The sequence below is a fragment of the Hoplias malabaricus genome, chromosome 3 (genome assembly GCF_029633855.1).
Source record: "Hoplias malabaricus isolate fHopMal1 chromosome 3, fHopMal1.hap1, whole genome shotgun sequence".
In the NCBI taxonomy this organism is placed as follows: Eukaryota; Metazoa; Chordata; class Actinopteri; order Characiformes; family Erythrinidae; genus Hoplias; species Hoplias malabaricus.
The window spans coordinates 57,689,608-57,715,316 of NC_089802.1; the positions used below are offsets into that span (position 1 = coordinate 57,689,608).

At 38.4% G+C, this 25,709-nt stretch overlaps 1 protein-coding gene across 2 annotated transcripts in view; it reads left to right on the forward strand.

Annotated features, from left to right (window-relative positions):
- The first annotated feature begins 298 nt into the window (after positions 1 to 298).
- cachd1 (cache domain containing 1) overlaps positions 299 to 25,709 on the forward strand; it is a 61,643-nt gene continuing 36,232 nt past the window's right edge. The window contains exons 1-2 of one of the 2 annotated variants that reach the window (XM_066663337.1): positions 299 to 810; positions 23,077 to 23,139. In XM_066663337.1, coding sequence (XP_066519434.1) covers positions 577 to 810; positions 23,077 to 23,139 — 297 coding nt within the window. In that variant the 5' untranslated portion in view covers positions 299 to 576. The remainder of the gene's footprint in view (positions 811 to 23,076; positions 23,140 to 25,709) is intronic. The other variant, XM_066663338.1, reaches the window with a different exon arrangement.

Here is a 25,709-nt window from a genome sequence, read left to right on the forward strand (position 1 = left end):
TCTTTTTGCGCATTTACGCTTAAGCATGTATGAGTTTGAAGTGGATATATGCTTTGGGGTGTATATGAGAGTCTGAATACTTGTTTCTTGTTTCTTCGCAATTTGTTCCTAGGTTTGGCAATAAAACAGTGCTGAAAGTGAGAATACGAAGACATCGATTCAATAAAACGAATCCAATTGAACCGTGGCCAAATCCTGAAATCTTTTTTTTTGAATCCTGATCCGTGGAGAAAGCGAGAGTCCAGTCCGGGTTTCCGCGCTCCTCGCTCCATTGTGATGCTGCTCCGGCTCGCGGAGTCACTTCACGCGGAGTTAGCGCGAGTGCGGCCAAGGTAACGACGAAAGGAGTAACCGCTGTCGACTTTAGTGGATTTTACCGGATAAACTTCGACTATGAAAGTATGTTTCACCGTCTGTTGATTATGACTGGCGAGTTCGGGACGCGTAGCTCGGTTTTTGCGACGGAGTTAAGAAGCTGTAAAGTTGAGCTAAAGCTCTGAAGTTTGTTTTCCCTCCTCCTCCTTCTTCTCCTCGGAGTTCAGTGTTGAACCTAACTCAGAGAAGGAGAGTGTAACCATGGCGAGCCGCTGGCGGACGGGCGCGGTAAGTTCGCCCCGGTTTCGCGGCTCGCTGCGAGGCGGTTTTGCTGGAGTGTGTCCGAGTCGCGCGGCGGTGTTTGTCCTCTGCGTGCTGCTCTGCGGCGGAGCGCACGGCGGAGACGGCGAGTTCTCGATCCTGGAAGAGGCGCAGGTCCTGGCCGTGCAGATGAAGAAACTCTCCGCCCAGGAGCTCGGGGTCTTCACCATGCAGGTGAGCTCACTTCAACTCCATTAAAAGCGCGATGTTTCGCGGTGGCTTTGTAAAACACGGAGGACCTCTCGCCCGTGGTTTGTTTTTGTCCTGCTGGAGTTGGGCTTGGGGTCAAACCTCTTGTTTCTAACATTTTAACAGCTCGTTTAACATTAGCGAACTAAACTTGGTACACAGCCTACTCTTGCTGCAGCCTCCCCGAGGCTCGAAACCCACGAATAGTTGATCCTCGGTTAAGACGTGAGCTATTTCCATGTTTCTGAGCTCTCACTATTTCAGGTTCTTGTGTTTCTGCTGATTGTACATTGGGGTTAAATGGGGTGGGCTGCTCGTTGTAGTCGCGTGAAGAGGTGCTTTTTTCGAAGTAATAGGCAGATCATAAATAACTGGGATTAATTAAAAATCCCAAACATCATCAAATATGCTATTGGAACAGGGGTTTGTGATCACATGTTGAATGTTTCCCCACACGTGGTGTTTTCATTAATTTGACGGTGAATGAGACAATCCTCTCTCTTCCTGACACAAGTCCCACATATCTCAGATGTTTGCTAGGCCGTCTATGCAGGTAGACCGTATTGTAATGGCAACCTGCGACATACACCGCTGAACCTAATGTTCTTTTGGTAAAATAGGGGTTTTAATAAACATGAATCACTGCTGGTACTGCACTGAATTGGGGTTTGGCTTTAAACATCAATAGACTCTTATTGTGGCGTCATAATTAGTTCTCTTCAAGCTTGTACTGTAATTAACCAACAGGTATTGGTCTTTTTTTGTATAGAGCCCTGTGTCCTGAAAACGGAGACCGTGCTCGCCTTTGTCACTGTGTGTGTGCTTATTTCCAAAATGCGCTTTGAAACAAATGGCAGACTTTGTTATGACTGTGAGATGTGCTTGTGTTGGTGAAGGAGTGTGAGGAGTGTACACCTCACAGTGAATGGGCAGAGAGGTGGTCAGTGGGGGGCCCAGCCCAAATGGCCTTTCATCTCTGTGAAAAGCTGTAGAACACATCACCATCTCAGAGGAGCTGCACCACTCCCATCTCTGCTCCTTTGTCACACTTAGATGTTAATAATCTCTCTCTCTCTCTCTCTGTCTCTCACTGAGACACTCACTCTCATTCTCATTCTCCTCCTCTAGTTTTCCTCTCATTTCCCTCACTCTGTCTTTCTTTTAATTGTTCTTTTTTTATTTTTTCTCACTCAGACCTAGGTCAGGCTTGCAGCTGTAGTAAATGTTAGTGAATTTTTCCCTCCAAAGAAAAAAAAGAACATTAATTTCAAACAGTTGTTGTGTTAAACTGAGCTGTGTATTTAGTCAGACCAATTCGCCACGAACCTGGATTATCTGCTTCCAGTTTAAATATTCCTGTGCCCATGAAAACAATCTAGCAAAGTAGCATTGCCAATCTCTTTTATACCTGAGTTACAGTCCTGGTTTAAGAGGCTGGCTGTGTTGTAGAAGATTCCCTGCCGTGTGTTTTTAATGCTAAGATTTCTTCCAGTGTAATGCACAGAGATGTAATCTGAGTTTAATAACCCTTTTTACCCTTTCTGTTTACCATCGGCCCTCTCTGTTTGGGAATGTTCTCTGCTGGAACTGAATAGCAGTTCTCCCTGTTAGACGCTTTATTGCATTCGATAAGAGGATTTTATACACATAAATGTCAGTGTTAAATAAATACTTTGTATTCACAATAGGCACCTCCAATTTCATATTTGATTTATCTGAAGCTAATTGCAGCTGATTTGTGTAAACGGAATTTTGAAAGTATGAGATTTTTCAAATGTTAAAATAACATTTAACAGAATTTAAAGATAAATGACCTCACCATGTAAAGTGAAAAATCCCATCTTGGATGAGTGGATGAGTTGAGATTCTACGTATGGCAGTGCTTTGATGATGGTGATTTTGAATTCTCCCCTTTGCCTGTGTTACATCTTTAGCCTCTGTAGTCTTCAATTCTGGTGCAGATTTAATACAAGTACGCTAACTTATCTTTGAATAGTGGTGGACAGTAACGAAGTAAATGTAATTTGCTACTGTAATTAAGTACTTTTTTGTGTATCTGTACTTTACTGATGTAGTATTAGACTACATTTCTAAGTCAAATATCTTACATTTTACTCCACTACATTATGAAAATCTGCCGTTACTTTTGTTTTTGTGTGAATAAAACTGTAACATGTTTAAACAAGTATTCTAGCTCTGCACAGCTCTCCTCGTCACACACAGCGACATCGTTGCTAGGAGACAAATGAAAACAGTCGCTGTGCTAAAACAAGTGAAAATGTTTCTCCGCCTTAAACCTATAATACCAAAGGCAGACATTTTTATATATATAACTGTTGTGCTAATTTGAGACTGTAGGTAATCACTTTCAGGTCTTAGAACCGTTATAAATGAACAAAATTATTTGTAACATTTAGTATTTGTGACATCAGTATCTACTGTTCATTCATAGACGGTTTACGGATCTGTAGATGTCTTAAATTACTCATCGTTTGAAGGGGCAGCACCTAGTGTGTATGTAATTGCTGATATAACACAATTCATTGTATGTAATCTTTGCCCATTTCTGCTGTGTTCAGTGTCAGACTAATTAGTGACATTCTATTAAAAGACTGGGGAACCAAGAGTGACACTAGAGTCTTTTCACCTACAATGGGTTAAACATGAGTCTTGTTACAAAAATTACAATAGGGTATTAGAGACATATGTCATGGTACTTTTACTTTCAGTACTTTGTACTACAGTATATTTTAAGATAAATACTTTTGTACTTTATACAAGTAGAAATCTCCAACGAGGACTTCTGCTTTTACTGGAGTAATATTTTACATTGAGTATCTGTATCCTTAAGTACATGGTTTGTGTACTTTGTCCACCACTGTTTGAAAGACATCCTGTAATGTAAAGTACCAGAAGCATGAGATTTATTAATATCATTGACATAAGCTTAGCTCATTTAATGAGATTTGTTTGGAAAATGATGTTGATTTTTAACCAACCCAAAAACAAAAATACTCACTAAAACGCATTGTCACTCAAGAGGAATTCTTATAAGAATTCAGTGCTGTATATTTTAGCTCTTAACAGATTTTTTTATATGTTTAAAAAAAAAAACACTCTAAGACGATACTGAAAGGAAAAACATGAACTCAGATAACTCTCTCAGCCCTACTCTAATCTGTTGTCAGCAAAAGGCCAGTGGACATGTATTATAGTGGATTTGTCTCACTCACTGGTGAAAATTAGTCCTGCTTTGGGGGTTGCTCCCTAGTGAAGTGGCCCATTGAGGCAGCCCCAATGCAAATGACCTATCCAACTAACGGCAGTCCATCCATCAACTTGCTGCCGCTGGGGCTCCTCCACAGCAGCTCTTCCTGGGTGGCTGCCACCTCTTTTCTCACTTCGTTCTAGTAGACACTGGGCTTAATATCTGCTGAGTTTAATATTAACTTGGTTACATTGGCTCAGTATCTGGCGGCAGATTTCTTTGTTGTGAAGAGAATGCTTGTTAAGCTTTGATTAAATGGCTGTATCTGCATGGCAACAGTTTATTAACTCTGCTACTGTGACCTTCTGGCGGTTCTTTTCTTACTGCATACATTGCCTTCCTCATAGTAGATACACTTCAAAACAGAAAAATGCGAATATATACAAGATATATTTACAAGGTCAAGGCTTGTTTGGGTGCTGCAGTGTCGTATGTGGACAGACGTGCTCTGTGTAAAAATATATATCATGTATGAAATAAAAATGACCTGCAGTAGTCCTAAAAAGAGTGGGAATCCTGCATCTGGATGTGCAAAGGTTGTTCTGTATTATTTAATAGGCTATAGTATGACATTATTTGACTTAATTATTATTATTTTTTTAAAGTAATCGCTTTGTTTTTATTTTACGTTAAGTAAGTAATTTATTCGTGTTTTTTTAAGGATAATAGGCTTAAATATTCACAATGGTTGTGTAAATAATATTTTTATTTAAATGTAAATATTTGTTTTCTTAACACTAATTCATTGTTTAAAAAAACAAAATGCACTATTGGCTGATAGCGTATTAACATTCAGAGAATGGAGTTTGTTTAAAGAGCACATAATACAAAGTGAGGTGCCTGTTGGGTGAGTTTAGAAAGGTTTGTGTGTGGCTCAGTAAATATAACTGTATGTTCACTTATGTAAGCAATATTTTACATATATTCTGAAATGTAAATAGTTAACAAAAATGAGATTAAACCAAACAGTAAAAACTGTATTTTGCCACCATCCAAATGAAAACAAAGAAAAGGTATATCATTTCACACATTTTCCATTTTTAGCAACTGCAATCAAAATAAAAACAAATGACTACAAAAGCAGCATAGCTACACACAACAACATACAGCACCATCAGATACCTGTACCTCTTGTCGCTTAAATTCTAACAGCGGTTTCCACAATTCTCCTGCCTTTCCTCTAGTTATGTAAGTCAGTCCTTCCAGTACAATTCAAGATGCCATCTCCTTCATGCATATTTGTCTTGAAGGCACTTCCATTTTTCTCCATGATAAAGCTATCGTGCTGACATTAAACTGACATAGCTGACAGAATTTCCTTGTTTTTATATTTTATATTTATAATTTTTTTTTCTAAAAGTTCAATAAATAATAACATTTGCAAACAAAAAAACATATATTTGTTTAAAAATGTGACACTTTTTGGGTATATTTTTCCTATTCCAAATTGGTTGCTAAACTAAGAAAAATTAAAAAATTGTAAAAATGGCTTCATGTTTGAGGATGCTGCAATTTTGCCCCACCACAACAGTTTGTGGCAAATGACTCTCAGCATATGTGTAATCAAAATGGTGATATTGCACTTACAGTAAAGGCCACACTGGAAGGCTTTCCAAAGCCTATCGCTGTGCATAAGGAAACACAATATAGTATGGCACAGTATTTCAATTTAAGTCAAGGCTCTTTCAGCCATCAATTTGCAGTACTCTGCTGTGATGTGGCTCTGTAACGGAGCGACCTAGTTAGATAGCGTGTTCTGAGGGGGCTATTGAGACTGGGCATTTCGCTGAGAATCTCCCAGAGGCAAATCCAAGACTGCTTTGCAAATGTCTTTTATTAAACAGGAGCTGTAATTAACTGACCGTTTTCAATCAGGTTAGACACACACACACACACACACACACACACGTGAATAGAAGCTTCAGAAGCTTCATGGGAACTAGCTTTTGTGTAGCCTTCAGACAGCCCTTCAGTAAGTTCCTGCAGGGTTGACCTGGGATGGCACATAGGACCTTATCAGAGAGGTGTCGGCAGAAAGGCCTGCGCTACACTACCACGAGAGAAAGACGGATGGTAGGAGAAAGAAAGAAAAGCTGTGAAAAACTTTGTGTGTGTTTTTGAGTTGTATGCTATAGGGTATGACGGGTAGTTCTTCAGATCTTACCCCCTTTTCAGCCTTTGCGTTTTAAACCCTCACCCCCACACCCACCTCCCTTTCCTCTCTTGCAGTAGGTCTTGCATTCAAAAGCAGGAATAAGCAGGGACCCCACTGTTTCAAAACCAGACTGCTTTTCTCATTTCTCCTCTTTTCTTACTTCTTTTGCTTCATTGTGTCCCTCTCCAAAGCAGTGTCTCAGTCCAGATGTATGTAATGCGTTGGTTGCATGTGCTGTACAAGAGTAAGAGTTAAAACATTTTTTGTACAAAAATTATGAAATTTATACACATACAAAAAGAGAGTTTCTGTAGCACATTATCTATCCCTCAAAAGACCATCATTTTAGTGTGGATAATATGAATCTGGATATTGGAAGGGCATAATTTGGAGAAGCAAAGGAGCACTTCATTTTGTGGTCTGTGCTGTAGCTTGTGTGCATGTGAGAGTATGCATGGTGTCAAAACTGAGCCATAGGAGCTCGTTTTACCAGGCAGTGGGGGCAGTGTGAGGTGGAGCTTTGAAAGCATGATTGTGGGGGCTGGGAAGTTGTGGATAGGTTGTTTGAAAAGCTCCTACAATGTAGAGCAACAGAATGAGGTCCCTGTCCTTGTGGTCGGGCCCTTTTATTGTCATGAATAAATAAATAAACCCACTTCATTAATCCTGAATTCTGTTTGAAAGCTCTCTCTGTGCAGCAGACACCAGGGCATCTATGTTATTGTAGCTCTGCTCCCTACAGCCATTCACAGAAAAACAACAGCCTTCACAACCCATGATTTCAGCCTTAACTCGCTCTACACTTTATGTACATCAGATGTCTTAAAAATCCATGTTTTTTGCTGGTTAATTACATGATTAATGTACGATGTAAGGGGAAGTTTATAGAAAAGGTTCATATTTAAATGAGAGTTGCGTTACAAGATTATATGGATTTAATCAGTTAATCACAGAGCTGATCCAACAAAAGCAGGGAAACCACGTTTGTGATGGTATGTGTTTGAGTGTTGGAAGGCTTTCTCTCCAGTTCACACTGTCCTGCAGTGTTCTGTACTTTCATAATGTTGTGAAATATTCTCCCATATGTCTGTTTTTATAGAAGGCTCCAGCTGGAATTCAGGCACATTGTCCTCTTGAGAATGTTGAAGTGTACCGGGTTGGTGTCCTCTGGTCAGAAGAGATTAATTGTTTTGAAGAGTCTTTAAATGCATGCCTGAGTAGTTTGACTTCCTACTTTGGAAGCAGTTTATCTGATACCATGAGAGTAAATGGCAAGGTGAGAATTCCTCTTTGTATGTGGAGCCTTGTTTTCTCCCTGGGAAGAAGTCTCTAAACAAAGAAGCATTATACAACACACACTTGTGTCTTATTAGCCCCTTGGTCTTTTTTGAATGAGGCAAACCATCAAAGATAGCTGATAACTGGGTTCTCAAATATATGGTAGTGCGCAGAGACCACAATGAATTTTCTGTCAAAAATGGTAATTAATTTCTTGAAGCATATTTCTGAAGAAATAACCTGTCTAGTAAATAGTCTGCGGAATAAATAAAGTCAAAGGATGTGAAAAAATGAGTAAAATACATTGAGAGAATGGTCCTTATATAAAAAATATGCAAGACCTGGTAATGTACCAAGTCTCTGGAAAGAATACAATCTGTGATTCAGGCAAATACTGGGGATTTTTAATTTATCTTTTTTATTTTGGAAGAGGTAGATTTGTAATTTTATTAATTCTATAAATTTTTTGTTTTTGTTAAATGTTTCTTTGATAAATTTTATCCTGATACTGAAAAATGAATAGCTTGTGTTTATTTGCTGTATTGACTGGAAAATAAATGAAAAAATGTAGCTTTTGTTGAACAATAGTGTATGACAATATCAGTATTTTTTCATGAGTTTACAGGGTTTCTCCGTCTCTCGCTCTCTCTTTCTCTTGTTCTCACTCTCAATTTTTCCTCTTTTTCTTGTTATTTCTTTCTTGCCTCTATCTTAATGAGTCTGTGCTCTCGTTCAGTGCCTCACATAAAACAGGAAATGACCTCCAATGATGTTTGAACTATGACCCTGTCTCTCTGTTGGAGAGATGAAAGATCTGTGACACCAAGGCCACTAATTGTTTGGCTGAAAGTTTCGCTGCAGCTTTGAATCCAATAGCACAGGCACAGAAACTGCAAGAGCAACAAGCAACAGCTGTGTTTTGCTAAAGCAGACTCAACGTAGGTTTCTGGGCACCAAGCACCGTCATTTTATTTGCCGAGTCCCACTGGTAATGTAATGCCTACATTAGTACAGCAAAAGAATCCAGGTGAAATCTGAAATGTGAGTGCCTAATAGGACAGGAACGGCATTAAAGTTCTTGATTTTTTTGTTTTTCATTAAAGTTAGAATTTGTATTCCTGGTGTCATTTCAGGCTAAAACAGCTTGCCATAGTTTAGTCTGAGTGTATCTGCGGGAGGGGAGGCTATTAAAAAAGATTAAATATGTGCACACCCTAAGTTCATTTAAAAGCGTTAAGTGTTTATAGTACTTGTCTGCAGTCTTCTTGGCACTTGCAGTGCTGTGTGAGAGTGTGTGAAAAAGAGAGTTGGTTCAGTGCCAGCATGTCTCTTACAGGAGCCTTGGGGACAGCTTGTTGGGTCCCTGGCGGCTGGTGAAAGGAAGATAGTGTGTAATGAACGTTTGCAGAGAGATGGTGCACTAGAGCAGTGTGGGAATGCAGGTGGCCCCAGGTGTCTTACAGATTATGTATGGGTGCACTAATGAGAGTGTTTAAATCTGGTAGAGTATACACACACACACACACACACACACACACACTACTTTCATGAAAAATTTTAAAGGGCCAGAATCATGGGAAAAGCAATTTTTGAAAAATCTGTTTGTCAGACATTGTAAAGCCATACATTCATGTTATATAAGTTTTATTTTATGTAAGAGTAAGGCTATTAGCATTCTGCAAGTGTGTTCAGCTGCACAGTAATGTTATATTAGCAGAGATACTTTACATTTCTTAGACCTTTTCACTCCCTTTTTGGTCGCATTTTGTAATTAGAAGAGGCCAAAGTAGTGTATTTGTGTTCCCCAAAAACTTAAATAAAACAGTAACAAATCCGTTTTGGTTAATATTTTTTTTCTCTGCGTGTCTTTATTTTAGGGTTCAGATAGGGATTTTAATTTCTGTCACTGTTACATGAGCCTAAACATGCATTATGAATTCAACATCAGATTGAAATAATGCACATAATAATGAAAATATATGGGTATACAAACTTTTTTTTTCCATTTTTCATCAATATTTGTTTAAATTCATTGAAAGGAACGTGAAATTTCCTTTAACAAAATTGATGTTTTTTGCTTATGTTTTCAGTAACAGCTAATTAACTTTCTTCATCTTATTATTGCCCCTCTCTGTGAGTCACAGTGTGATGTGCATTTTAACTTGGTCCTTTTGAAGTGCTTTCTTCAGAACATCAGTACTATACATTATTGATAAGTTGGTGCCAGGCTCCATGTGCCAGGCATTTTAATTCTGCCTAGCAATGGATATTTGTGGTTGAGAAATGGTAGTGTTTTGAGCTTACTGTGTTTATGGGGATATTTGTAAAGCTGCTGTGTGATTATAATTTGCCAGAATGTGATTAGTTTATTTAACAGCAAATATAAGCTTGGCTCAACTTGTTTTATCTCATTACACGCATTGCCCTTTTCCTGTGTTTTTTTCCTCTGAGCAGGCTTCTTTCCTCGTCCGGTTCAAACATCATTTTTGTTTGTATCTCTCTGCCTGCATGCTTATATTAGGTGGTGTAATTTACCATGCTGTAGCCATAGTAAGGCTTTTCCAGCTGCATTTGTGGGTTTCTCCTGGCTTTCATCCTGATTGTCATCTCCTTTTTGGGTTCCTCACAAAGCTATGCTAAGTGATGGTGCTTGTTTTCCTGGAATGCCTGCTTTTCAGAAGAGGTGGAAGATGGTGCCAAAACCAACCGTCTCATTTCTTTATTTCTCTAGATGAGTAGAATTATTAATTATTTTTAAAATTATATTTGAAATTTTTAAATTGGATGAACTCCCACTAGCTCTGATGGTGATTTTCCGTTGCATGGCATCAACTTGACTTGACTCGGCACGGCTCAACATGCTTTTGGACTCTTTTCTACTAGCACAGCTCACCTGGAAAAAAAAAAGTTACTGCTGGACATGCAGTAGGAGTGTGTGTGCAGAAAATTAAAGTTTGCAGCTCAAGTGTAGATAGGTCCTCTTGGTTTTTTGTAGTCTCCTCATTACAGCCCTGCAACAGAACCAAAGCAGCAGTTTGAAGTTGTTCGTAAACAACAGTCTAGTGTAGAGGCTTTGGAATTTTTTTTCCCCCAGTTGTTCTTGAGAAGGAGCTGATTGGGGAGCAGCCTTAGCAAGCCCAGCTGAGTGAGTCTAATGGACTTTGGCAGATCTTTGGGTTCTGGGGGCCCCTCCTCTCCCCATCCATCTCCGTCCAACTCACTGATGCCTGTCTGTAACCAGGCCCCTGTGTCCATCTGAGCGTGCTTGTGGAGTCCACATCCGGCAGGCAGCCTAAAGAGGCTTTGTCCTCTGAGCTAGACTTAGCAGTAGGATCCAAGGAATGGGTCAGGAGCTGGCCGTGTAGATTTGCTGATCCTAAACTCAATGGGTTCTGCTTGATCACTGAAATGTGGTTCCTTTGTTGGCTGCCTGGTAGTATTCTGGTTGCTGCAATCCTTTCAAAACCACTTACTGAATATCTTCTTAAGTTGCGTTGTATGTAGACATATGCATCTTTAGTTTTTACTGAGACTCGCTGATAGAAATTCCATACATTTTCACTTCACAGCTTATTGTAGTTTTATTGCTATTGCGATTGGAGGTTTGACAATGAAAGCTTTGTTAAAAGCTGAATGACAGAATGGATCGAAGAACCTGACATGCAGCATGAGTGTGATGCAGTTAAAGGAGTGGTAATGTAGTCCTAGGCACTGTGTGCATGCAGCTAGTTTAAGTGACAATTAAAATCACAGCTCAAAACGACTCTATTCTTAAGTTATAATATGCAGAATATTCTTTAAATATGATGAATGTTCTCATGCCAAGGGATCTTGTTTATCCTTCTTTAAAACTTTATACCAGAGTGAATATTACTTATGTTTGCATAAGTAGCGGTTTTATCTCTGAAGAGGTTAGATAAAACAGCAAATTATTCAAACATATAAGCAATATTCACTATTGTGTAGAGTTTAAAATTCTACATGAATTATACAGAAAAATAATTAGTGCGTGATATATATCACATTATTGTATCTCCTATCAATATCACAATCGGATGCAGATTTAATGTATCCCCAGTAGTGCAGTGATCTCAGAGTGGGCTAATATTTACTACTGCACTCATCTGCTCCTTTTCCACCAAAAAGATTCTGGGATCCTTGGTGCTCTCCAGGGAACCGGACCGCATTTAGATCAGATTAGATGGGAATCCAAGGACACGTCATCAGCGGGGGGCGTTTCAGGTTTGCTCGGTTCCATCATCGCTCTGGCTGAATTCAGCACCAGAGCCAGAGATAAACAGACAGTCAATGACAGGGTCATTGTTTATTCTTTGTTCACAGTGGGATCAGACCTTAGTGAGATATGATAGATGCTTAAGTGTTGTCAAGTTCTGAGCCTTCCTCAAGAGCTTGTGAACAGCAGAGGAAGGTAGCCAATGCAACTTGTGTCATTCTGACCACAGCTGCTGAAACACACATTTATTTACATCACATGCTGTCCAGCTCCTCTAAGGAATAACTATTTGAGGCTCTGAGCCATGACACGTTGGGTGGTTAATTGTTGATTAATTATGCAAACAGAACTATAATCTATAATCTACAATTATTTCAGAATATATATACTGTCAGAAACGTGATATTTTGGACATGCACCTAAAACCAAAGAGACTTCGGTCCCACAACTTTCTCTTTAATTTTGTTTCCCTAAGTGACTGAGAAGATTTTCCACTCTCAACGTTTCCATGCATAACAGGTGGTGTTTACTTTCTAGTCTTGAGTTTTGGGTGGAAGGCCTGGGTCAGTACACTTTGAACCAAATCTACACTCCACAGTGAAAGCAACACAGAGCTCCCCTGCTGAACCCATGCCATACTGTCAGCTGGCCTTGTCGCTGCCACCTGAGCCTTAGCTGTGGGTCATTGGGACAGGGGAAGGACACATTTCCCCATAACCCACTCACTCCCTAGATGGACGCCAAAAATAGAAACCTTTATTCTTTCTGTTTTACCATGGAGCTTGGTCAGATGTTTGAGATTTGTATTGTTGCCAAAAAAAAAACAGCTCTAAGATTTAATTGTCTCTAGTTTGTCAGACATTTAATGAACTGGCTTTGGAAGGGCTAAGTTAAAGATTTTGGGATGCCTGTGACCATGTGCAGCTGTGCCCATGCATTTATAATAGTGTTCCAAAAAGACCTCAACATGTAATTTTTAGTTTCTCCAGCCTCTAAGATATTTGTTGGAAAGCTGTTCATCGAGTTGGTGTGGAAATATTCATGTTAAAGGTGCTCAACAGAATTAAGCTTAATAAAACTTAAAGACATCTTGCCACTGGATGTGTGTTTTCATTGGCAGGCCAGGTCTGTAATGTCAATTTTAACAAAGCTTGAGGCTTATGTCAGTCACCTCTTTCCAGTGAATTCCCACAAACCCATTCTTTGGCACACTTGATTTAGTATCTGTATTTTACGTGGAAAGTTAGATATATTGTGTTGTGCCTGAAAAGTTAGGGCCTTTTTTCCACTTTTCTTTAAAGCCACTGCATCCACACAGTCATTTATCTTTCATTTTACATTTGTTGCAATTTCCTGAACTATTATGTCAAGCAGTATTCCACATTTTGTATCTTTTTTTGTATTGTCCTCTTTTCATTTCCTGTGGTTTCAGATATGGCGTGGTTCACAAATATCCCAGAACAAAACAAAAGCACCAGCCTGTGTGCAGATGTCCAGTCTACTGGAATATGTTTAAAAGTGTCGGCTATGTATGAGACAGGGCAAAAAGGGCAGTATTCCCAGGCACAGCTGACACCATCTATGGGTGTTGAGGGTTAGAGTGGTTTGAGGGTTGGAAAGCGCTCTGTAGCCAGTACATGAGCCATGAAGGCAAGCAGTATCTGAAGATACTCCTACAAGAGGAAGCTTATTCAAAAGACATGCAGCACCAAATTCTGCTTTTTTTCTTTGTACAGATGACCTGTTAATTTATTACATTTTTTTGGTCCAGAACTATGTGAAGATGTGCCTGTAAATTATCTGGCCTTTTTAGTTTCTTTCCTTTAGGGATCTTACATTAATGCTGCTGTGTCTGGGTCTTGAGTGTTATATGTTGTACAAAGGTTAAAATATAATTCTTTTTCAAGGACATACAGTATCTTCCGAGATATTATTTCAATCTTAGAAGTAGGCTGCATTTACTACAAAGCAATTTGGAATACAATTAGCCAAAGCTCAGTTGTTGATTGATTAAATGATGATGACGATTTATTCCAGATTTTGTCAATTTCAGTTGCATTGTTCAGTTCTAAAACAGTAGATTGGATTAAATCTAGCTAGAACGGAGCTTCGTCTTTCTCTTTGATGAAACATTTAATATTGACAGTTTCTGTGGTATTGCAGGCCTGATATTAGTCCCATTATCTTTGAATTATTTTTGAAAAGCCAGCATCAGAAAATTCTTCTGACATTTCTGTTCCTTATGCTAACTGTCTTATATATAATCAGAAATATTATCCATTAGCAAAAATGTCAAGATTAATGTTTATTTGTGAATAGTTTTTAATAGTGTTGTTTGTACAGAACTTTCTGTTTGTTATGTGACACTATGGACGTAGGCACTAAAGAATGTTTGGCTGTGTCTGCTTTACCTCCTGGTCTGAAATGCCCCTGGTGTCTTCTTACCAGACTGACTCCTGTGTCTTGCCATTTTTAGAGCCATGAATTAATGCTTGCTGGCCAGTCTTAATCATCACTCATTGTCTCTGCAACATCTGTCTAGCCAGGGCTGGCTTCTTGGCTTCCCTTTTTACTGTGTAATTTGGAGCAGTGTCCACATCTCTGAGCTCTACTCCAAATCTGGGCTGATTGGGAGTGGCTGGATAATGCTAGCCCACAGCAGATCTTGCCAATAGGGCAGGAAATGGGGCAGTGGCTCCATCACCATCAATAGATAGATGGGCTCTTGGAATGTCAAATGGCGCTGTGAGCTCCAGGTTCTTCACTTTTCTCCCCCCTCTTTTCTCTGACTCCTTTCCCTCCTGTGCTTTCACAGTGTGCTGTGAGGCGCATTTTGCTTTTGAAGCTCTGGTCCTGCCACTAGCACACAAGCCTGGTATGCCTCCTAAATATGAACATGCCTCCAGAAGAAAGATCAGAGAGCCTGGCCCAATCTCATATTTACTTCAGAAGCAGTTATGCACAATTCTCTAACAGGCGAAAAAGCTTGGGTATCTCCCTTTGGAGTCTAAGGGTTGCTCTGTTTAATTTATTTTAATACACTCAAGAAAGCACTAATTTCTGGGGTGATTTTCATTTACTGATATCATACAAAACATACAGGTAAAGATTTATGCATCCGTCTTAGGAACATGAAGATTTCACTGAAATTCCAACTTTGTAATTTCTGAAAATAGTTGTAATTTGATATTATTTATCTGTTTCTTATGTCTATGTAATTAGAGTTTGCTTTTCGCAAGATATAAAAAGGGCAACTGAAGTTTTCTCCCTTCCTTAGAATTATATATATATATATATATATATATATATATATAGAGAGAGAGAGAGAGAGAGAGAGAGAGAACAAATAAGAATTTTTTTTTTTTTTTTTCTTGTGAAAAGTTTCTTGTTCCTACAGAATCTTCTGTGTAGAGAAGCAAACACTTTCAAGCCATAGTTTTGTTTCTCTTGCATACCACAAGTATATTCACAAGTGCTATCCTTTCTTTTCTTGGTGGAATCGTGGCTCATATATACTGGAAACCCTGCGGCCATGGCTGCATGTGGAAAGGGATGGTAATAAAACACCCGGCCTCTCAACTGTTGTCATTGTTATTTGGGCCCCCTTCACATGTGGAAACCATTATATCCTGTCTGCTGGACTGAAAGAAAACAGGGCTGCCGTGAACTGGAGATCTGCTCGAGATTCCGCTCTGTGACCCAGTCTCTCAGCGGGCCCTGCAGTGTTTTTACAAAGAGGTTTTGTTATTGCAGGACCCTGGGCTCTGTCGGCCCTCCACTCACACTTGCTCCATCTCTGTGTGGAGTGCTGCTGAAATCCGTCGACTCAAGGCACAGAGAGCGCAAGCACATGGCAAACCTGCTTTGCTGATGGCGGCTTTATGCATTTAGTTAGTGGAGTGAAAGTCTGCCTCTCTGCATTTAGTGGAATTGTTCACACATGTTCTGTGTTGCCTTGTTACTCCTGTGGCCTCAACCTTTTTTTTCTCAGATATCATAGCTAGACATCATCAAATACAGTCATGTTGAAGTGCAAAAAGAGTCCAAAGCCTTGAAATTTTATGAGCATAATGTTTTGTCTGTGCTGCTTACTCGTTACCTTGGAAACAGTCACTGTTCTACAAGGCTTCGGTACGACATGCTTTTTTTTTTCTCCATTGGCGCGATGAAAAGGGAGGAGTTTTTATCATAAGCATTTAAACAGCAGTTCACCCTGGACAGGGCACTAGAAAATGAATGAATTTAATTTAATCATTCCATGTTCCATTAATACAACAATAGCTGAGTCAGACTGGGTTTAAATGGTACTTTTCTCTGTTATTGCAAAAGGAACAAATTTCAGTAAAATTCTCACTAGTGTACACACACACGCCAAGCTGATATGCTAGTGCTGCATATCTCCGCCTTACAACTCAGCACTTCAAAGTGTTTTGGGCTCAACCTGTGTTATAAAGGGATTTGCTGGAAGCTCAGTAAATTTGTTAGTGTGATGCAGGATTAAAAAACAATTTATGCTCTTTGCCTTAAAATTAGATCACATTTTGGCAAGCATGAAGAGCTCCTTCTAATTAAAAGTCGGTTCACAGCTCAAGTGCAAAAGAATGTATCAAGTTGCTATAAAGAATTATGGTTTTGTTGAGTGTGTCTGTATGTGTGTTCAAACATTCAAACCCTGCATGATTTTTATGATAATTATGTTGGTCAATGCCTTTGTGATTGTTTACTCTCTACTGTACAATGAGGTTGTTGCAGATTTAGGTATAGGGTTGGAATTTACAGCTGCAAATGATCAAAATTGTTTTTTCTAATAATTTTAAGAATTCAGTTACTACATGGTATACGGTAAATATTAATCTAAATCCTAAAGAGACAAAATTGTGTCTCAAGTAAATGCACATCTGGTGCAATTGCCAAATGTCCTTGGAAATCAATACTGTGAGTGTAGTGGCTCCAAAAGAATAGAAGAAATCACATCAGCAAACATGCCTCATTCTTGGCCAGTAGCATTTGTAGTGCAATGAACTCATTGCTCCTGTGAGTGTGAGCTGGCAGAGCGTTAGAAAAAAGAAGGAAAATCTACCTGCAGCCGGAACCTTCACATCATCCTCTACTCTTGTCTCTGTGTACTTTCATCTCCTCTGTTTGTGCACAGTTACCCCAGTCCCTGCCACAGCAGCTTGTGCTGTCAGTCACCTCAACAAGGAGGGAATATTGGGCTCTGGAAAATACAGCTGCATAGTAGATATGGATATAATGGTACACTGATTCATGGTGTATTGGACTGATATTGGCACAGATACTGACCTTATTCAGGCCTAGTACCCACATACATGGGTATTTTTAAAAATGTGTTTTTCTCACATTTGTTTTAAAAAAATAAATAAATCAACCCATCCACAAAAGCACCATTTTTAAAATATATCAGACTGCCTGAAAATGTAAAAACGCATGCCAAACCAGCAGGCGGCAAGATAACACTAATCATAAAGCCATGTTGGCCAATCAGAAACTTGGCCAATCAAACCAGTGCTATTTTGGCTGTCTGCCATGCACATAATCACCTCAAGGAGCCCATGGCACAAACTCTTGACATCAAAAAAAGGAGGAAAATTGCATGGGCACTTGACACTACATGCCCAAAACTCTTTTTCCTGTCACACTCCAACATTGAAAATTGAGTTTCTAAATATCTTCACTCTGGGCCCATCTGAAAGGGTTCATTTAAAAAAAAAAAAATACCACAATATGTGGACAAGGCCACATCAAGACAGATTTATATTTGCAATTGCAATCACTGCAGCTATTCATTTACTTATTTTGTTATATACTTAAAATATTGTTTATATTAATGCAATTATTTGTCTTCTTTTTAAACTTATATTGTGAAGTAATGATGTGAAGTTCCACGTAGGTACGGGAGTCACAACACACTTCATGATCCTAGAAAACTTTCCCTATGTGCCAAGATTGTAAAACAATCTATTTATGCATTTTCTTTACATTTAGCTTAAGCCAAGTGCATGCTACACATTTTTTTTTTTTTGCTCCTGTCCAAGAAATAAAAATCATGTACTGTGTGTAGTCCAATGACTGAGATGTTTGAAGTCATGTGATCTCCATGTATCATTTGTGTTGAATGATTTGAAAGTCTTCTTGCTGTTAAATTGCTCCATCCTTGTTTTCATTGTTGATTTCATTAAAAATTATGTCATCTCATTGAAATACAGATGTTGTTTATGTGTTGGCTGTGGTCAAAATCTGATCATGATGTAAGATTTTCTCAACCCCATTTCATAATGTGAGTTTAAACTAAAGCATATTAATAGTAGGTGTTGTAGCAGAAGAGCTGATGTTGCAGCCATAGCTGGAGCCTTGAGCAGGAAACTGTTGAGACAGGGTCAGGCCAGTGACCATCACGTAGGACTAAAGGGCAGATTAGTGCACCTTCTCTGCTCGATGCATTGTGTGAGCAAACCCTTTCACTTGCCAGTACAATCCCAAATTAATGAGGATTAGCTGGACAGGCTCTTGCCTTTGAAGATGGCTGAATTGCTAATAGGTTTATCCTCCTCCATCGGGCCGTTTCAATGGAAATGTGGGAGAGCGTCAACACTGTGCCATGAGCGATATTAAGTCTCATGTTCGACCATGTGTCTCAGCTGGTTTATTGTCATGAAGATTATTTCAGTTAAGATATCAGAATCAGTGTTAGACAAGGGCTATATGTAAGTTATCATAATGCAGAGTTCAACTATATTTGTTATATTTGTATTTATATACTTTTATATGTATGTGCTTATATCTGATTTATTGTGTCCTAGTAATGTTTGATAGGTATAGTCAGATCAACTACATGGATGCTAAAGACCAATTATGGGGAGGCTATAAACCTTTATTTTATAAAGTTTTTCTATCAAATGATTTTTTTTATAAATTATTTTTTGTCCTGGTCATTCTTAAACTTTAATAAATACAACACTCTACTCTTCACAATCACATGATTTAAAAAACTTTGATTTTGTTGTGTGCATATTGTCAGTTCCAGCCATTTCTTCAGGTTAGAGTTACCTTGTTTACTAAATCGACATCAAATATGAATATCCCTATCATATAAATATTAATGACATTTTCCCTAGTTGTGTGTTATATGTGGTGTTGTGGAGGTTGGGGGGTGTGTAGTTGGAGTCTGGATGATAGTGGCCTTGCCATAATAAGACACCCTGCAGAGGGCTTAGTTTGAGTGGATCTCCCTCACCATGCCACTATTGAAGGGAATGCTAGAGCCTCAGCAAGCCTGGATCAAGGGGAGAATGAGCTTTAGCCATTTCAGACATTCATTCAACCGCGGTTCAGATTAACCCCGGGGTTGATAAGATTAATATCCACCCTGGACGCCATATACTGAGCCAAAGCAGCTGCAAGAAGAGCTCTTTGAGTCCTCTGGCAGTGAATTTTTTTTTCTAATAATTTTATTACAGTGCTATGGTTTGTCATCCATTTTGAATGTCAACACCACTAGGCTGGGTGGATTTGGTCTCTCCAAGTTTAACATGCTTTGTCAGTGGATTTACAGCTTTCCTGTTTGTATCAAATTTGCTCTTTGAGTTTTAAATTTCATTCTATATTTTCCAGTAATGAGTTACATTAATGAGAATGAGAATTAGTTTGTGGTTGCTCCGTGTGATGAACAAAGGTTGCATCGTATTCAGATTATTTTCAAAATAGAGCAATATTTGATACAGTATTAAACCAATTGTATAAATCCTGTGCAGTGGTCACAGATGACTATTAACAGGTTTACATAGTGTTCTTCTGAATGTATTCTCTTTATTTGCAGAGGGATTCAACTGTTCAGTTCAGTCAAACTCAACTGAATTATTACAAATCACGCAAAGACCTTTAAAGTTTATCGAATGTTTAATAAAATAAGACACTGGTAGGGAGACTAATTGAATGTATTTATAAATAGGTTGTGATAGCCCATACCATGCAGCACAGTGTCCACATGGGACATGACACAGTATTAATTCTGGTATTCCACTCTGAGTAAGTGCCTTTCTAAAGGTTCAAGGACCTTTTTCACAGTAGTTTCTCCATCTCTGGTTAGAGTTCTCAAGTTTCAAGCTGTGAAATTCCTGCCCAGCGTAGCCATAGCTGTGAAAGCCATCAGAGTGGCTCAAAAAAAACAAACCCTTCTGACCAGGGTAAGAGTAGAACTACTGCCCAGTAGCTGTTTGTGTTTATGCTCTTGTTGCTTCACGAGAGATTTGAAAGTCTAGGCTTTCAATTTTATTCACTCTTTCATTAAGAATGCAAGGACCTGTGGATATGGCAAGACCAGGAGGGGTGTTCCACAAAGCAGGAGCAGAGCTGATGGACTGTTAGAACATTCTCAATTTTGGGCTTACATTATCTGGCTGAACTGAGAATTACTGCTTTATAGTATACCCCCCAAGCCTACTGCAAGTATCATCTACATTTTGTAAAACCTTGTGTCTAAGGTGCATTCTTCCTTCACTGTTTATTAAAACATTCGTTGATGATTAAAAGGAGTGCTATGACCTTGGTTCACCCATTCAGAAATACTACACAAAATCTTTGAGACACTCTTCTTTGTGTAAGAGACTAATGTATTCACAGGGGCTTTACTAGTATTGGCAAGTTTCTTCTTGTGTTTTGCAAGTGGTGCAGATCCATCAGGTTGTTATGACATTGTATGTCATCCTGTGCAGGGGGATTGCCATGGTAATGTTATGGGGCCAGATGACATTCCTGGTTTGCATGCAGCTGCTAAGCATTTTGAGTAATGTTTGCTCATTTTCAATAGGTGATATACAGAGAACCAGTGCACAGTCCTGAGTGATGTGTGTAGGCCAAAGACTGACCAATTACAACGGCACAGAGTTGATCACCTGCTGCCAGCTTTAAGTAAATCTTTACTATTTTTTTGTTTTTGACCTGTGTAGTTTTAAATGGCACAGTTGGCTTTTGTTTTTTAGGTGAAGCCTGTGTCCCTGAGACCATCTTAGTATTTCTTGGTCTTATATCAGAGACTACCACAGTCTGCTGAAAACCCTATTTTCTGAAAAGATGGGACATTACGTAAAATGCAGTCTAATCAGGAATGTGTGATTTGTTAATACTCTCAAGGATTTATTTAACTGACAAAAGCACAATGATTTCCAATTATATCACTGAACAACTTGATTTTATTTTGTAAATATAAACATATTTAGAAATAAATGCCTGCAACAGCATAAAACAGTTGGGACAGAGGCGAGTTTACCTCTGGGACATGTCACCTTTACTTTCAGTTATACTGCTTAATCATTGGAGGCCCGAGGGTACTAATTGTTAGAGTGTAATTTTATGCCAATTCTGACCTGATACAAGACTTTAGCTTCTCAACAGTCCATGGTCACTGTTGCCTGATTTCCTCATCATGATGCTCCAAAGGGGATCTTGACTGCCAGCAGGAGAAGACATTATATTGATGGCAGCATTTCTCTCTCTAAACTCTCTCTCTAAAATGTTTGCCTCTAAGTAAACGGGGAAAATTCTCACATATGCAAGTCGCCCATGCAAACTGAGGTGCCCTCATACCATGACAGATGTTGGATTTTTGCACCCATCATTGAGAAATGTCTGGTTGGTTGCTCTGTAGTTCAGAAAAGATTTATGATTCAGATGTGTACTACAGACTATGTTGGACACCTCTGTGCACTTCTACTGTCTTTTGGACCATTTTTGGAGTTGAGCTGGCTGTTCTCCATAAAATTGTATGGTTTTCTCGTTGAATAACATACTTTCAGATTGCAGTCTTTGATGCAGTGGTGAACTCAATGGCAAAAGAGTGGACGTCTGTTTCTTCAGAGTTCCTGAATGATTTTACAGTGTTAAGTATGGGAGATTATGAAAGACCTAAATTCTTTGTCTTGCTCTGTAAATAGTTCATTTTAAACTATTTGACACTTCTCTCATAAAAAACAGGCATAAAGTCAGCCTGTTTTTGCTTTCAATGACGGAGCCTTTGGTGAATGCTTCTTTTATACCTTTTATATTTGGCATTTTATAGTGTACTGCTTCCAAATACTGTGATATATAAGTTCTATAAATTTTTCATTCTTATTTTGCCCTTGTCCTGACATATTTCTAGCATCCGATAATAAATAAATACATTTACAAAAGCCTTGAATTCTTCAGTGAAATCATCTGAAATCTGTTCTTTGTACCTTTGTAAGTTAAGTAAAAGTTCAGGAAAATAATAAAACAAAACAAAAAAACCCCGCAGACTCTTATTTTTGTTGTATAGGTCATAGGTTCAAGTTATTTGAAAAGGTTTAAAACAGTTTTGTCCCAAATTTTCTGTTCTCAGTAACATCCACTGAGAGCTTGTTCATAAATTAATTGTGTTCCAAAGTCCAGCAACGTTGGTCTAGGCATCCAGCATGTACCTGGTCTATGTATGAGACATACAGCACTGTGTGGTAACAAGGTTTTTTACCAAGACAACTTGGTCTTCAGATGTGAGATCATTTATAATAAAAAGTGGAACAGCTGGCCTACATGGACTGGCTTTGAATGGCAAGGAAACTTGAATTACTGTCTGGAGGAGCAGGAGGTCTCAACCAGCTCAACTCTCTATTATTTTTCTTTAACCTGGTTTCCAATGTGATGGCCTGGTGTTTATTAGCACTACCACATCCATCACCACTGCTCTTCCGCATTTTTCCCAACAACATTCAGTCCTGGGGTTAAAATGAATAACACCATAAACAGATTTTAAACTATTGGACACAGACGTTCACATCTTTTAATGTTCTCAAGTTGATGGATTTTTATGGAGAGTATTTACTGTATTTTATTTAAAGGAAAATGTGTAATTGGTGAAATGATGAACAGACTAAATATTTACATTTATGTTGTGGACACAATTTTCCATTTTACTGAAATGTTAATGAAGTAATAATTAAGATATGGTATACATGAAAATATTTAGCCTTTGATGTGTTTTAATAAATGTATTATTTCAAATTGTTTCTTCATTACCTAATGTGAGGATTGTTTTTTTGGTTTTGTAATTAGTGATAAAGCAGTTTGTGCATGTTGCAATGATGCTACATTGCATGTTTATTTAATCAAAAATTCAATCTTAAAATATTGCCTTCCTTTCATAGATGCAGTAGTGATACATCTTGCATTTTTCTATAAAACAAGATGGTTTTTTTTTTGTGCTATTTCAGTCTAATTGATTTCATTGTTATTTCACAGTTTTGCTAGTACATTTCAGCAACCCTTCTTTTCTCTCTTTCACAGAGAATTTTCAACTCCTTTGTGTACACAGAGAAGACTTCAAATGGTGAGACGGAGGTGCAGCAGGTGAGTAAAGTGTGTGTGTCTGTGTATGTGTGTTTAGTCTGTAGGGGTAAAAGATGCCAATTAAAATTCTGCAGTCGCTGTGTGGTTGGCTTTGAAGCTTACTTTGTGTTCCCCTCTGCTGAAACACTAATTCCAAGGCTCAAACTATTGATTACAGTATTTCTCTCAAACAAGCACTGTGGGAGAATTTTGTTGGGCACAATTTTCATTTAAGACTTGAGTCTTCTGAACAATATAATGTGGTATGTAATGATGTTAATTTAATTATATTATGGCCATTTTGGAGAAAGGATTCCAGGAACATTTGATTTTATTATCACAAGAACAACTTTTTAAATAGTCAAATCAAATCAATTTATATAGCGCCTTTTACAACTGACGTTGTCACAAAGCAGCTTCACAGTTTCAGAACAGAAAGCCCAATGCGAGCAAGCCGAAGACGACAGTGGCAAGGAAAAACTCCCTCGAGGCTGGAGGAAGAAACCTTGGGAGGAACCAAGACTCACAAGGGGGACTCATCCTCCTCTGATCAAACTATAGATTGAATTTTAAATTATCACCAATGAAGTGTCATTATGCTACATTATTAAAATAATAATAATAACAGTGACATTAATCTTGGGGCATAATAATAGTGCATCAGATTGGAAGAATCAGTCAGTGTTGCTAATCTGAGTCCATTTCTACTACAAAATAGTGGTTTTGATGTTGCTCCTCTCTTGTAGGCCTATTTACACTTACTCTGAATCATTCTCCCAAGCCAACAACAGCTTCTGTTATTCCTGGAAGGCATTAAAACATTCCATCAACAGTATACACCCCATTCTGTCGAAACTCAAATCATAAGGAACATAAGTGGCAGCAAACCAGCGACTGCTCATGTAATCGCTGTGTGTGTATGAGAGAGAGGGTGCTTTCTCTGCAACACACCAGTCAGCTATCACAAAAGCCCTGAGCAAGAATGGACAGGTTGTTAGTTTTTGCTCAGTTTTCCTTGCCAAGAGACACCCTTGTGAGTGAATTATTCCTGTATGATGCCCCATCTCACCTGCAGCTATTTACTGGCTGCTAGTGAGAGATTAAGCGGCATGTTGGCAGAAAGTCTGGTGACACCTCGGCTGCTAATTGGTGTACTGGGTTTCGGGACTAGATGATGGTGATAAAATGTTCTGCCTGCTGAGGCGATCCAGCTCTAATCATGCCTAGGATGCACAATGACTGTTTATTAAACTGCACTGTTATATACCTATAACAGCGTAATATATGAACAGCCATTTTCTTGCACAAGCTCAAGCTGCTTGTATTTTGTGCACCCTGGCATTTTCAGATCAGCTTTGAGTATGGAACAGTATTTGCAAATATTCTGCTCACGGTTTAGTGTTTTTTCACCGTAATTTTCTTCTTCTTTGTAAGTGGTCCATTTAATTTCTCTGTGCAGGTACATGAAGCATGTTTAAATATTTTTCATGACAAGAATATGGTGAGTTTCTAGATGCTAGTTAGCATCATGGTGAACCTCACATGCATATGTCAGCTTAGACCTTTTGACGAATATGAACAAATAGATTGAAGTTATTTCATATATAATTGTACAGCGATAGTCTTAATATTACAGCTTTTCCAATAGTGTGTGGGAATTTTGGGGAAATATGGCAGTGCATGTTATCATTGTGGTTCTTTGTCTAGAAGATGAACTTGAGGGAAACAGCTGATTAATGCTTTGAGTACATGCTGTTTTCAGAAATTGTATTGGCAGGAGGAGTAGGGACTATAAGCCGAAGTTAACCCAGCCACTGCTGTAAATTTGTCAGTCAGTGACAGTGTAAGTAATAGATATTGAACTATTGGAAAGGTTTAAAAATCATATGACCCATATTGAAACATTCACTATATATAATTAGTAATTTGAAGAGTTTTTGTGGAGTATATGAGTAATTATGATAAATGTATTATATTTAGTTGCCTCCTGCTCAAATTAAGACAATGAAGTGGAATCAGTTAGGGCTGAACAATAATACAATATATATATATATATCGCAATATTAAATGTTCTAAAAACCGTGATATCATTTTTATCACTATTTCAATATGCATTGTTTACATCTGTCAGTTCAGTGCACTCACTGTAATAGTTTGGCAAATATTAATATTGACAAAACCAATGAGTTTATCTTTAATGGTGATGTCATGTTTCTAGTTTGTTTTTGGGAGTTTTTCAGTAGATTTTATACGGTTGTACGGTAAAATTAAGAAATATATTGTGATATAAAACCCATATGGCCCAGCCCTAGCATCAGTCTTATCTGAATGGTTTTTAAAATTAATTTGCAAAGAATATATGTTTCTAGAATGTGTGTTATGTTTGTTGTTTGTGTAGTTTGACAGGATTTTCTGTAAAATCATCCAAATATTACAACTACTTCTTAAGACCAAGAGATGTGAGAAGGATTCAGAAATTGTGCGATTATTCTGCAAACATTCTTTTTAAAAGTTATATCCATAAATGTCTTATAATGCTTAGATAAAAGTGAGATTTGTTTTACATTTTTGACAAAGCTCTTAACAGTGAT